At 54.2% G+C, this 13069-nt stretch overlaps 1 protein-coding gene across 1 annotated transcript; it reads right to left on the reverse strand.

The window, feature by feature from the left end:
* Positions 1 to 877: 877 nt before the first annotated feature.
* RNF19B (ring finger protein 19B) lies at positions 878 to 12960 on the reverse strand. The gene is made up of 9 exons (XM_075173290.1): positions 12215 to 12960; positions 7429 to 7634; positions 5636 to 5780; positions 5018 to 5180; positions 4244 to 4358; positions 3581 to 3721; positions 3046 to 3253; positions 2140 to 2271; positions 878 to 1643 (listed from the first exon to the last, which is right to left on the reverse strand). Exons 1-9 carry the CDS (start codon positions 12787 to 12789, stop codon positions 1172 to 1174), a joined length of 2157 nt encoding a protein of 718 aa, XP_075029391.1. The 5' UTR covers positions 12790 to 12960; the 3' UTR covers positions 878 to 1171.
* Positions 12961 to 13069: the final 109 nt, after the last annotated feature.

Here is a 13069-nt window from a genome sequence, read left to right on the forward strand (position 1 = left end):
AGCAAGGGCAGCAGGCTGGGATCCGGCCAGGTGGGTCTGAGGCCACGGGTTGAGGGTCTGGGAAGGGGCAGCCCCTCCGGGCGGGATGCTGCCAGACCACGGGGCAGAGGCAAGCACCATCGGGTCCGGGGGATCAACCTGCAGAGAGAGGGAAAAGCAGAGGGGTCAGGTCCCCCTTCCCAGAAGGTGACTCGAGGAGCCAGTTTGGTGGCAATTGCTGTAACGAAGCTTCCAGGGAAGTTACTGATGGCAAGAGACTGAGAGGTTGGGGACAACAGCTTGCCAAGGTGGCTGCGGGAAGAGCAACCCAGCTCTGCTCGCAGGAGGACCTCACTAAGCGACGCTCTCTGCAAAGCTCGTTGCAGACATGAGGCACCAACAATTTAATTACAGGGACAGCAATGCAGCCCTGGCTCCTGGGACTGGTCTGGGGAAGAGCTCGGTCCAGGCAGAGATTCAAACTTGTCCCCACTATCCCACCTGGGCCACCAGCCCAGCCCTCAGCCTCCTCACATCCCTTACACCTACCAGCACTGGGCATTTGGCTCAGCACAGCATTAGTCCCCATCCTCCCCCTCTTTTTCCTGTGCAGCAGGGCTGTGTACAGGTTAAGGGGGAGAAAAGAGACCTCTCCCTGCTATCGCTTCAGGACAAAGCAGGTCCGGCCACTGCAGCCTCGCGTGGCACACGCGCCGTCCCCATCGCTGCTGCAGACAGAACAAGGCTGTCGCACCACACTTTCTAGAGGCAGAAGAGGAGATGCCCCCATTTTCCCCACGCCTTGGGCTAGGGCAGTGCTTACAAACGCCTGAGCAAAGGGCAAAGGCAGCCAGAGGATTTCACCGTACATCTTTGGAAAGGATGAGCTGGATGCGAGTTGAATGACAACCAGAGTCTTTATTCAAATAGTCCCTTAGGATGTTTGCAGACATACAGACACACGTACATATTTACACTCTTACGCACCTCACAGAGCTTGAACCAATAAATTAAAACAAAAAGAGGGCGGGGGATTTTTTTTCCTTTTTCTTTTTTGTCATGTAAGAAACAGCAACTCCCCGAGGCGAGGCTGGGGAGCCAGCTGGAGAATCGCAAACAGAAGCCAACACGGACACAACCCTGCCCCAAAAGATGCAATGACAGCGAGTGTGCTTTTCAGCAGGAGGCCACTTCATACTCTGGCTTCGATGCACTCCAGTTTGACTATGTCATCCAGCCTGCAGCCCTCGGCTCGGGCACAGTGGCTCAGGTGGGCACTTGGGCTCTCGGCACCTCTAGCTTTGGGGGTCTGTGGGCAGGCTGCTGCAGTCTGAGAGTGGGGGGAGTCGCATTCATCCGATGTAATGTCTGGCACATCGTCCGACTGACTGTCGGAGCTCTCCAGGTCACTCCGTATGCTCTCAGGCTGGGCCAGGGTGATGTCCCAGGTTTTGCTGGCAATGCAGTCCTTTTGCTCACAGCTTTGGTGTTTGCACGTCTGCTCCTGCTCACCATCCTCTTCCTCCTCCTCCTCCTCCTCTTCCTCATTCTCTGCCATTTGGGTGTGGACGTGCAGAGAGTCCTCTGTACTGCTGCCGCTGGCCAGCTGGTAGTGACTTGGTTTGGCTTCGATGTCCACCTGGATCTCCATGTTATTGCACTCCCTGCAGAAACAAGCACCCTTGCGTTACTGGGTACACAGTTACTGGGTTCGACTGGGTCACCACCGGGCACTGCATCACTGTACTGGGAGGACCACGTTTCCCAAACATGACCAAGAGGCTGCTCATCACCCCACGGCATCTGGGAAACAACACCACTCGCCGCTCTCCGTGAGTCCTCCTCACAGCAGCCAAGATCATCCCCAGGCTGAGCCAGGAACTGAAAGCACCAGAGTCCCCACAAGCAGCCAGGAACAGACCTCGAGAGTCCTGGGCTGCAGATCCCCTCCTCAGCCTCCACATGACACATGAAAGCTGCTCCCAAATTGTCCCCAGTTGTCCTTCTGTGCAAGTAAATGGATCAATCCACTTGCCAGCTACAGAAGAGCAGGCTGGTGCAACCACAGTCATCTCGCCCCCACAGCAGCACCTCACAGAGCACAGATTTTTCCAGGACAACCACTACCAACACTCTTCTCACCATCGCATGTCCTCCTACCTGTCCTGGGGGTTGTAGGAGCTGATGATGGAACCAGCCATGGCTCGAGTGCTGGCGTTGTCACTGATAGCTCCCAAGCTGACTGAGTCTTTGGGGAAAATCTCCTTCTGGACATCTGCCTGAACTTCCAGCCTGCAGGGAAGAAGAGGATTCCTCAGAAATGCCTTAGATGGCCCCCGAGGGGCATCAAACAGTTGCTGTTCCTCATGGGAAAGCAAGATGCCCTCTGTGCTGGCCCAGCTCGGCATGACAGTGTATAACCCCAATGGTTCCTCTCATTTAGTCTCATTTTTGGCTCCATTTAGGTAAACCCATTCTGTTTTCCATGACGAAGGTAAAGTTGTGTTTATGTCTATGACTCATGCAATTCCTGCGAAGAACCGATTTCCACAGATCTAGCACACAGCCATGATTATATCCTGGCTGCCATATCAACACGTGTCTCTAATTACCCAGCAAACTGACTCACAGGCAAGTTGAGAGGAAAACTGTGGTGTAACCTCCTGACTTGGAAAGCAGTGACCCTGCTTGCTATAGGCCACTGGAGAACAGGAAGCATCAAAGCCTCTAGGCTGAGATCAGAGGACTGGAAGATCTTTAAGCAGGCCACGCAGGCATCTCTGCGCTGTTCCCAATTAATCTGAAGCATCAGCTCTGCAGTTTCAAGGAGCTCAGTAGGGACAGAAACTTGTTTATCTTTTGTCCTCCTTGCAAGAACCAGCCTAGCACTGACTCCAGAAGTAGCCTGGTCTGCTGGGACTGGTTATTCTACAACCGACCAAGAAGTAAAAATACTAGGACATGATTCCCAAGTCAAAGAAGGACCCCTCACAGTCCTGGAGAGCTCCCCAAAATAAGCCTTGGGAGCCTCTCCCCCTTTCTTGCTGTGCCCATCAGTTCAGTTACCTGCTGTACTTCCCCTTGCCTCCCGAGAGGACACCGCCGCTCAGGGTACCGCCCGAGAGGGCAGCGAAGCTGGCCGTCTCGCTGTAGTTGCCCTGCATCACGCTGAGCCCATCGGTGGGGCTGCCGCTGGTGCTCAGCACGCTGGTCAGCCCCTCGATGCTGCTTTCGCCAATGCTGGGGTTCTTCAGGGCTCGCCAGGCATCAGCCACTGCGGGGAAGAGCAGAGGAATCAGAATCAGCGAGGGAACCGTTCGGCTGCAACGGTGCTGGCAGAGCTGGGGGTCAGACTCAGGCAGCGTGTGTCTCATCTCAGACTGCCTCCCTGCCTCGTCCAGGGCGAGGAAGAGCTGAGATTTTGCTTTGAAAGCTACAGAGCTGATCACCAGAAGACTGAAGCAAATAACTGCTTCTAGCCAAACCCAGGTAAAGACAGATATTCAGATTTGGGAAATGTTAAGACCCCCTACCATTTCATTACAAGAGGCAACGACAGGGTCTTGCTTCACCCCCTTCCCTTCACCAGTTACCACATTACCTGTGATTGGTCCATCATCTTCATCAAACTCGATTTTCACACCCTTTCCATTGGCGGTGCTAACTCCACAGCCACCGCCTCGGCACAGCGAGATCGGCACAACACCATAGACGTAAGCCAGCATGATGGGGACTCCAATACCTGGAGAGTAGGATGCGCCGAGTTAAGAGGAGCTTAAGGCTGAGCTGTGGAGGGCAGGCAGAAAGGACTCTTTGGGGTAGGGACCCTTTCAGTTGTGTTTACGCTGCTTTTAAAGGTCCTCGTTCACAACTTTGCAGATAGACAGTGGAGGAGCCCTTTGTTTGCGCTGCTGCAGTGCAGAATGAGGGAACCCCAAGAGCACAGACAGCCTCGGCTGAACCCCCAAGAGGTCAGCCACCAAACCAGTCCATGGGTAACAGACAGCTCCGTGTGTCAAGGGACTCCACTATGGGCTGTGACACAGGCAACTGGTGCTCCAGACAAGCCCAGTGCTGGCTCCAGGCCAACTCAAGCACATGAGGATGTGCAGCCTGGATGCGAAACAGAGGGATGTGCCCAGAAGAGCACGCAGCAGCAGTCTGCAAACTGCCCTTTGGCCACCCTCATCTCACAGGGCTGGGCTACCCACTTGTCTCGGTGACTACTGGCCCACCAGAAGGGACAGGGACTGTGCCCACTTACCAACACTGACAGCAGCGATGACTGGAGAGGCAATGACAGACAAGGTGACCCCACCAGTAATGGCCAAGTTCCTCTTGTGCTTAGAGGTTTTCTTTCCCTCATACCTGCTGTGGATCTGACGGAAGGAGAAGCACCAGGTGAGAACAGAGCCTGGCCATGAGCAAACACCAGCAGAAGACATTAATAAGCTTGTGATTTTACAGCCTTGCCAGCTGCATTAGCCCTTAAAGAACCTCATCTTGACCACAGATCTCCCCACAGATGAGATATGGCAGGTGGGTCTGTGTTTAAGAAAAAGAAGCAGCTACAAATATAGTGCTGACGTGCCATTTCTTCCCTCTCAATGCCTCTTTATCAGCACAGACACACAACAGTATCACGCAGTTTGGGGCAGAGGTCAGCATCAAAACACACCAGTGACTTATGCAAGCCAAGGTGTGATGCTCAGGGTCCAGCCACTGTTGCACAGAGCCCATCGTCATAGGATGTGTTAAAAAGGGACCAGGTTTCTCCTTGGGTGCTCCTGGTTCAAGGCAGAGGCACAAGAGCATTTGAGAGGACTTCAGCCTGAAGGGCTATCAGCCACCACCTTCCCTCTCCCCACACAAAGCCCAAAAGATAAGACATGGTTTAGAAGAGACAACTGAATTTTGGTTCTATGAAAAGATCCACCCTTTGTATCAGCTCTAAATTTCTGGTCAGATGCCTTGAGTACAGAGAACGCCCCAAAAGCCCCAGATCCCTCAGCTCCAACCTTGTACTCCCCACACTTACCTTCCTCCCGACATACACAGGGATGCCAATGACCATAGCAGGAATGGCAATGCCAGCAATGAGGGAAATGCCTACGGGAGCACCGATCAATGTGCCCAGCTGCCAGAGAATCTTCTTTTTACGACTCCATGGCTTTTTGCCCCAGAATGTACAGCCAGAGGGACTTAATGGAAAGAAAAGAAAAATTACATTAACACCACAGCAACTCCTAAGTGTTCCTGAGAACCCCAAGTTCAACTTCCACGTGAGCAAAACCCAAAACTTAGGAAGCGGGCAGACAACACAAAAAAGGTTTCCCTCTTTTTCCTCCCATCAAGATTAATTTGCTCATCAAGGTGATTATCACACCACCGGGCCTGTGTTTAATATCCAGTATGCCAAGAGCTCTCAAATGCAATTGTATCAGGAGGAGCTTTTCTTGGTGTGGAAGAGCATCCTCATACTGTAAAGTGGGAAGAAAGTTCAGCTCTTTGGGTCAGAGAGAAGAAAATTTTGCTGACCGATTGGGGAGGCAGGAGGATGAAAGGGCAACACACGAAGTGAACGCCTCCAGCCTGCCTCAGAGAAGCACGTGCCACCCCACCGGCAGGAACCCCTGCGTGCTGCTCCCCCCCTCACCTGAGGTAATGCAGATCCGAGATCTCCTTCATACACAGCCAGCAGAACTCGCAGCCACACACCGCACAGGTCATGTGGTTACAGCTCCCATCGTTCATCTTGATGATGTAAGCGCTGCAACGCGGACACGGCTTGATGTCATCAGCTACGGGGAGGAAGCATGGGATTGAGTTGGACTTTCTGTGCTGCAAGTATGAAGAATCAATGAGGGGGTTGTCGTTATGGATCGAAACCCTTGTTTTCTGTGTGGGCAGAACACCTTCGCTAATCACAGATAAAGTGGGGATGGCTGTGTCTTTAGTTTATCTTCAGAGCGAGCAGATATTGATGAGACAGATCCCACCAAAGCCATTTGTCTCAGCAGGGACTGAGAACAACAGTCACTTTAAAAGCTTATTCTGGCCTTGAATGGGATGTATTCCAGAACATGCTTAAATGCTGGGAACAAGTCATACCTGCCCTGTGCTAGCCAAGGCAACAGCGTAAGAACGAACCATTACTAAATTGCTCCACTAAGATGATTCACAGGCCAAGAACAACAGAACAATTGGGAGAAGGCGGCATCGGAGAAGCTCCGAACTTGGCCTTCAAAAGCAGCCAAAAGGGTAACCAGGTCTGCAGCCGCACACGGGAGTCCAGTGCAGAGGCTTCCAGTCCCCAGTTTGCTGCTGGCAGAGCAGGGTAAGGGTCCTTCATCTCTTCCTTAATTCAGGCGTCATCTGATCGCAGTTATGCAATGGCTGTGCAGTGGTTCAGGGCTTTGCTGGCAGCCTCTGCAACACTTGACAATATGAAATCCAGCTGCTGAGACTAGCTCGCACCTTATTAATCACTACATCGAATCCAGCAAGAACGGGGTGGGGAAAAACCACTGTCTCAAGAACCTCTCTTTCAGTGGCTAAGTGCTAAGCTCTTCCTGGCAGGGATCTCCTTTAAAAGGGTGTAAAAACTCAGAAACTATTTTTTGCTCGCTGGTTTGTACTGCAGGCTGTGGTAGTATCTATGCTGTCCATTATCAGGGACCTAACTGGGGCGTGTTGAACCTCGACACACCACTAAGCCACCCCTGAACCACCCACGACAGCTCCATTCTAAGTAAGTGTATTAACATTTTAACTCCTGACATAGAAGGAAAAGCAGGGTGTTTTGTTTGGGGGTAGGGCGGGACTTTATGACATGGCCTTACTGCCCACTTCCAGAGCCAATACAGTTATTTTTAACGAATGCTAACTCAGTAGACACAGCAGCTCCTACCAGGCAGCGTAGGAGTCTGTGGGTTGGCATTTTCTCTGTACCTGACATTACTGAACACCTAACAGTGCATGGAGGAAGGCTCCCCACACTCAGCTAGGCATGAATGCTACTCTTTACTACCGTGGAAAATTGAAGTTGCAAGGCTAAAAAGTGCCTATTTGTTCAGGGTTTAGATCAGCAACAAACGAGAACATCCAAGATCAAAACAGCCGCAAGCCTAGCTGGGGTGGATGAGGGGAGCTGCCATGACACAGAAGGACCCAAAGCACATCATCATCTACCGATCTCTTTTGCATTCTTGGAGGAGCCCGCCGGATTTGTTCTAACGCACACGAGAAGGGGAAAATGACTCTGAGTTTCACAGCTGTTCTCACCTGTGGCTGCTGGAGACCCTCAGCTGTGCCATGCAGCAGCGTTCTGTGCAGGGCACTAACACCCCCCTGCTTTGACGGGATGGGGTTTTGCACACAGGTGGCTCTTTCTCAGCTTCACAAGCATAACTGCAGCACCGAGTAACCAAAAAACACATGAATCCATACCCGGCCCGGATTCCTGCCCGTAACTGAGGCCTGATGTGTGCTTGGTCCGTACTCGGAGCGTCTGTGCCCTTTGCTGGCGGGCCATGTCGCAGGTTTGGTTGGGATGCCATATCTGTTTGCAGTGATAGCAGAACTCCGTCTGGCAGCCGTCCCTCTCGCAGGTCAGCTTGGGGCAGCTGGCACAGCCGTAGGCAATAACCGCGTACCTGGAGAAGGAAGACACCGGGTGAATTAGTAAAAGACAAAGTTATCAAGCAACAGTCCAGTGATCCTTCTAATTCAGCCTGCCCAGGGGCGGCACGGGAGGCTGTCGCTGCCTGAGCTGCTCTGCTCAAAGCAGTTGGTTGGAGAGCGGCTGCAGCGAGATCTCGGGCTACGCCTACGTGCTTTTACCCCTGGAGCCTGCAGCAACACTGCCCTGCGGGGCAGGTCAGCAGAGCGGGCCATCAGCCCACCCCTCCCATCTCATTTCTTTCATCTTATTTCTGATCGCTGTCTGTACAGCAGCCTGCACGCTAGACAAATTCCTGCTCTCTCCAGTCCTGCGGCTTGCACTGCAGGGCCTGAAATTAAGTAGTGCTAATTGGGTTACTTGGGGCAGATACCTTTTATTCAGACAGCTTACAATATTGAATTCTCCCCTCAATAACTGCTGGCAGTTCTCACTGTCAATTCACACAGACCAGATTTGTCTTGCCTGCTGTGCCCAGCTAACAGCTTGCTGTTTCTGCCGATTCGGGCTCCCAGGACAGGCTCCCACTGCTCCTTCCAGGCACCTGTGGCTAAACACACATACCCCGGTTCCTTAGGACAGTCATATGGGTGGATGCTCTACGGTCCGGAGGAGCCTAGGAAAGCTGAGGCTGTCCTGGGCACTTCAATCAACTGAATGATTCTAAAAAAGTGGAAAAACAGGGGTTTCCACGTGCAGCTATCTCAAGAAGCAAGCTCTTGTTGATCTCCACAGAATTTCCTTTTTTAAAGAGCGGTGAAGAACAACGCCCTGCCTCTGGAGAAGCCAAAACTTGAGTAAAACCAACTGAATGTGCAAGAGAGGGAGGCCATGTTCAACCAGCTCGCTTTTTCTGATAGTAGTGTGACGCTTCCAGAAGGAAGCGTGCTGCGTACACAAAAGTCTAAGCAGCATCACCAAGCAGCGCTACAGGAAAGCTGACTTACAGTCATCTAGGATGCGGTTGTTTCCACTGGCAGGGGCTGAACTGAGCAATTCCAGAAGTGCCTTCCAGTTCTGCGGCACCAGTATGGCAAAGGGTATTTTTGTTGATCATTCTCAGTATTTTTGTTAGCGGTCAGAGGGGAATAACTCCTATTTAAGGTTTTAAATTTAGAGCTTGTGTAGCTCAAGTTGTATTGCCTCTTCACAGAGGCAGCAGCGTGAGAACCGCTGAATGTGTCATACCACAATGATTCATATCCCGTGGGAGTTTGAGCAACTTCATCCTGCCAGGGTACGACGTAATCGCCAAAGAAACAACATCTCTGCGCCGAGCACAGGGCCGGGAGGCACGACTACAGGGTCTCCGCATGCATCAACGGCTGCGCGCTCCTGCACATGAAGCCAATACTGGAGGAGAAATGGGATACAGATGGCCTGGGGGTTGGGAAGGGACAAACTTGACCCACATTGACTCCTACGCATCTTGTCTAGGGAAGATCCCACTAAGCATCCTTCCCCTGCCGCTATCATAGAGCCAACGACCTACCCCTGGCAAAAAAAGAAAAAAAAAAAAAAGCTTCGTCTGACCAGCTGTGTTATGACACGCTGCTATTTCAAATCATAACAGCAGGCTAGGAAAGCTCAGTGTAATATATTAAGCAACCCCATGCTCCAAATTAACCCCTCGCTCGAAATGTAGAGTTTTTCTACACACTCGAGCAAATCCTATGAGAAATTAAAATAGTCACCATTTATATTTTATTCCTGGAGCTGAAATGACAAATACCATGAACTAGCCCACAGCTGCGGAGAAACAAACTACATGACTGTCTATTAGGGAAAGAGAGAACACATCTCTGAATTCAAGGTCAACTAGAAAGAGGCTGTCGAAGCGATGTGCCTAGGACGAGCCACGGCAGGATCTGGACGGCCAACGCATGCCCCCTCTTCACCTGACCTCTGACACACCGCTGCGTGAAACAGCCGCTTCCAGGCTCAACCCCAGCAGACAAAAAGGGAAACTCTGACTTTTCCCCATGCAGCAACGACAGCGAGCGTCTTCCCGAGACCCCAGGAATCGCACAGCATTGTTCCCAGCCCACTCCTTGGATGGCCACGAGTTGCCTCCGTCCCTCCTCCTGCTTCTCCGCAGGAGTCGGAGCCTCACCAGTTGCCTCCAGCCTCATTCAGCGAGCTCAGCCTACACAGCTCTGTTTCTTTAAAGGTTCTGTTATTCTCCCAAGCTTCTAGGAGAGATGCAGTGTGACAAACACTAGACAGCGATGCCACCTGACTGTAGCAAGGGAAAAAAAAAGCTGCAAACATAGAAAATTATTTGTATTGCGATTGATGGTGCATCAATTGACCACTGTTTCCATGGCAACACGCGCCAGTGTTGTGTTGGTCCTCCTCCTCCTCCTCCTCGGCAGCACAGCCAAGCTCTTTCATTTACGAAAGACTGCAGTACGCGTGGAAGGCACAGGATGCTGCGTGCCACACGCCCAGGGTTTTGTCTGCCGTCGCCCAGCAGCCCCTCGCTGCCGTCACCTCGGCGGTGGGTGACCCCCAGCGCTGAGCATCGCCGTGCCCCCAGCCCCGTGCTCCCGCTCTGGCTCGGGATACCGGCACTACTACGGTGGGAAAGCCCGCTGTAAATAATTCATACCCTGACTTTACATAAGCACAGTGACACAAGCTCGCTGGGAAGAATGAATAGGGTGATTAATTCCTCTCCCTGCCGGAGGGCTGATTCCAACAGCCTTTGTTCGAGTGCTACAGACACACTAGTAGCACTGGTCTGCAGCGACCCGCGAGAGCTGTCTGGTTTCCAACAGCCAGGTCACTTCTTGCCTCTGCTGAGCAGCTCCGAGGAGGATGCACATCATTAACTCACCTTGCTACCAGGCGAACCAGGGAGGAGGCTTCTGCTCGCACGAAGAGCCGTGCGTGACACCAGTCTGCCCAAACCCCCCAAAGCAACTGCTGGATCAGGCTCAGGCTGGGTTACTATCAAAGAGCCAACGCCCTCCAGGCCATGCTGGGGCCGGCTCCTTCCAACCAGACAGCCTGGGTGACGTACCTTGCATTTACACCTTATCCTGAACACAGATAAATATCACAGCAGCCAAAGAGCTGAGATTCGGTAAGCAGGTACCGGATTTTCTCTAGCTGGTTAACAGCAGGGACATTCCCTCCGGTATTGCTCTGTGGGCAGCATAACCTACTCTATCTCTCTGATCTTATCCCCAGTATTACTGAAATATCAAGATCTAGCACTCGATTTTGTTTCAGAAAGGAGCAAAGCTGTTGTTCGCTATTAACATTGCCCTCTGAAGAAACAAGCCCTTATACAGCGATGCTCAGAGGCCATGAAATGGGTAACCTGAGCCAGGTTAACAGATTTGCATAGGAAGGCTATTACAATGCTCTGATTAAATCTTCACAACCCTCCCACCACGCTTTCCATTCTGACTACTAGGTCAGACTTTCCTTTCATGTTCTTGCTACCCAGAATTGCAATCCAAGTTGAGTTCTAGCTAAACTTTCCAGCACGTCTCCAAGTTTCCCTAACAAAGCTCTTTTCCAGGCAGCTTTGGTTTATGCTCAAATAGAAACCTACCGGAGTTTCATTAGAAGGAAAGGAGAAAAGAAAATGAAAGCAACATGCAGATAACTATAAAGCCATCAAGCTTGGCTGGGCTGACTTCTGGACAGACAGACATTTCCTCACTTAGGCAACGGATAATGAGTCAACATCACTCCTCTGTGCCATGCATTCACGTCCTTACTGGGAAAAAGTGACCGTTTACGGTTCCTTCTTCCCCACCGTGGAAGCTGCAGGGTGTCCCCACACACTGTCCCCACAGCTCGCAGCGATACACAGAGCCGGGAAACTCCACGCTTCCCATTTGTGCAGAAAAAAAGCTTTCTTTTAAATTCGGGAAACGATGGCTCAGCTAAAACCCCCTTCAAGTCCTATCACTCACACCCGATTTGTCTGTATTTCCACAATTCCCAAGGTCAAATCCTAGCGCTCTAGCGAGGTAGTAGGGACAGACGGAGAGTCCTTTGGGTACCCAAGGCCCATCAACTGTCCTGAAGAGACTGCTGACAAGCAAGTAAAAACACCTGCAATGAGGGCTCTTCACGGGACTCGGTAGGACCAGAACTGTCTATCAGCAGCAGCACCCCACTGGGCGTGAGCCGCCTCTCCTGCGCTGTCCTGGGACCCAGGTGGGGACGGGCAGCACCCCAGCAGGACAGTGGGTGGGATGCCATCCCCAGGACCTGCTGGGGATGAGCGGCATCCCAGTGGGACAGTGGGTCCAGGACCATCCCAGCTGGGACACCGTCCCCAGCTGTCCCAGGACCCCGGTGGGGACGAGCAGCACCCTACGGGACAGTGGGTCCCACTTCACCCAGCTGCCCCAGCACGTGCTGGGGACGGGCAGCACCCCACCAGGCTGGGGGTCTCCCTTCCCTGAGCCATCCCAGGATGGATGGATGGGGCAGCACCCTATGGGGACTGCGGGTCCCTCCCTCCCCAGGCTGTCCCAGGACGGCGGGGGCAGCACCCCACCGGGACACCGTGTCCCCCCCGGCACTCACCCGCAGTCGGGGGCCGGGCACCAGCGGCAGTCGGGGTCGGCGGCGAGGCAGCGGCGCAGCATGAACTCCTCGTACTTGGCGACGAGGTGCGGGGAGTCGCGGAGGAGGCGGCGGATGTCGGCGGGGTTGAGGCGCTCGCTGCACTCGGGACAGCAGATGTTGACGCGGGACTCGGTGATCTCGATGCGCAGGTACTGCCGCAGGCAGGCCCCGCACGATCGGTGCGGGCACGACAGCAGCCGCGGGGCGTTCTCCGCCGGCTGCCGCACCAGGCACAGCGGGCACTCCAGCTCCTCTTCGCCGCCACCCTCCGCGACCACCGCCGCTTCCTCGGGGGGCGGCGGAGGCGGCGGCGGTGGGGGCGGCGGTGCCGGCGGGGCGGCGGGAGGCGGCGGCGGGGCGGCGGGAGGCGGCTCGGCCTTGGCGCGGCGGCGGCCGCCCGCGGCGGAGGCGGCGGCGGCGGAGAAGACGCTCTGGAAGGAGAGGCGGCGGCGGCGGCCGGGCTTCGGGCACTTGGCGGCGGCCGAGTGGATGGAGGAGGAGCGCGGCGACTCGGAGTCCCGCTCGGAGCCCATGGCTACCGGGACCGGGTCGGTGGTTGCCAGTCGACGGTGTCCGCCCGCGGCGGGGGTCCGGGCGTCGCGGCGGCGCCGCGCAAGGGTGGTTCCGGGGGCGAGGGGGCTCCGGGCGCCGCGTCCCGCCGGGCGCTGCCTCCGCCACGCTGTAACGACAGCGGCCCCGGAGCCGAGTGAGTGCGGCACCGCGCCCGCCCCGCCCCGCCCACTGCGCAGGCGCCCCGCCCCGCCCCGCCCGTCAGCGGGCGCGGCCGCCGGCGCCGCCATTTTGGTTGCGGGC

The sequence above is a fragment of the Calonectris borealis genome, chromosome 25 (assembly GCF_964195595.1).
Source record: "Calonectris borealis chromosome 25, bCalBor7.hap1.2, whole genome shotgun sequence".
In the NCBI taxonomy this organism is placed as follows: Eukaryota; Metazoa; Chordata; class Aves; order Procellariiformes; family Procellariidae; genus Calonectris; species Calonectris borealis.

Coding starts and splice junctions, on each gene's coding strand:
- RNF19B (XM_075173290.1), bottom strand. CDS start 12,789: ATGGGCTCCGAGCGGGACTCCGAGTCGCCGCGCTCCTCCTCCATCCAC. Junction 7,635..12,214: donor TGCCCGGCCCCCGACTGCGG/GTGAGTGCCGGG, acceptor TTCCTTCTCCAG/GTACGCGGTTATTGCCTACG. Junction 3,722..4,243: donor CATCGCTGCTGTCAGTGTTG/GTAAGTGGGCAC, acceptor CCTACTCTCCAG/GTATTGGAGTCCCCATCATG.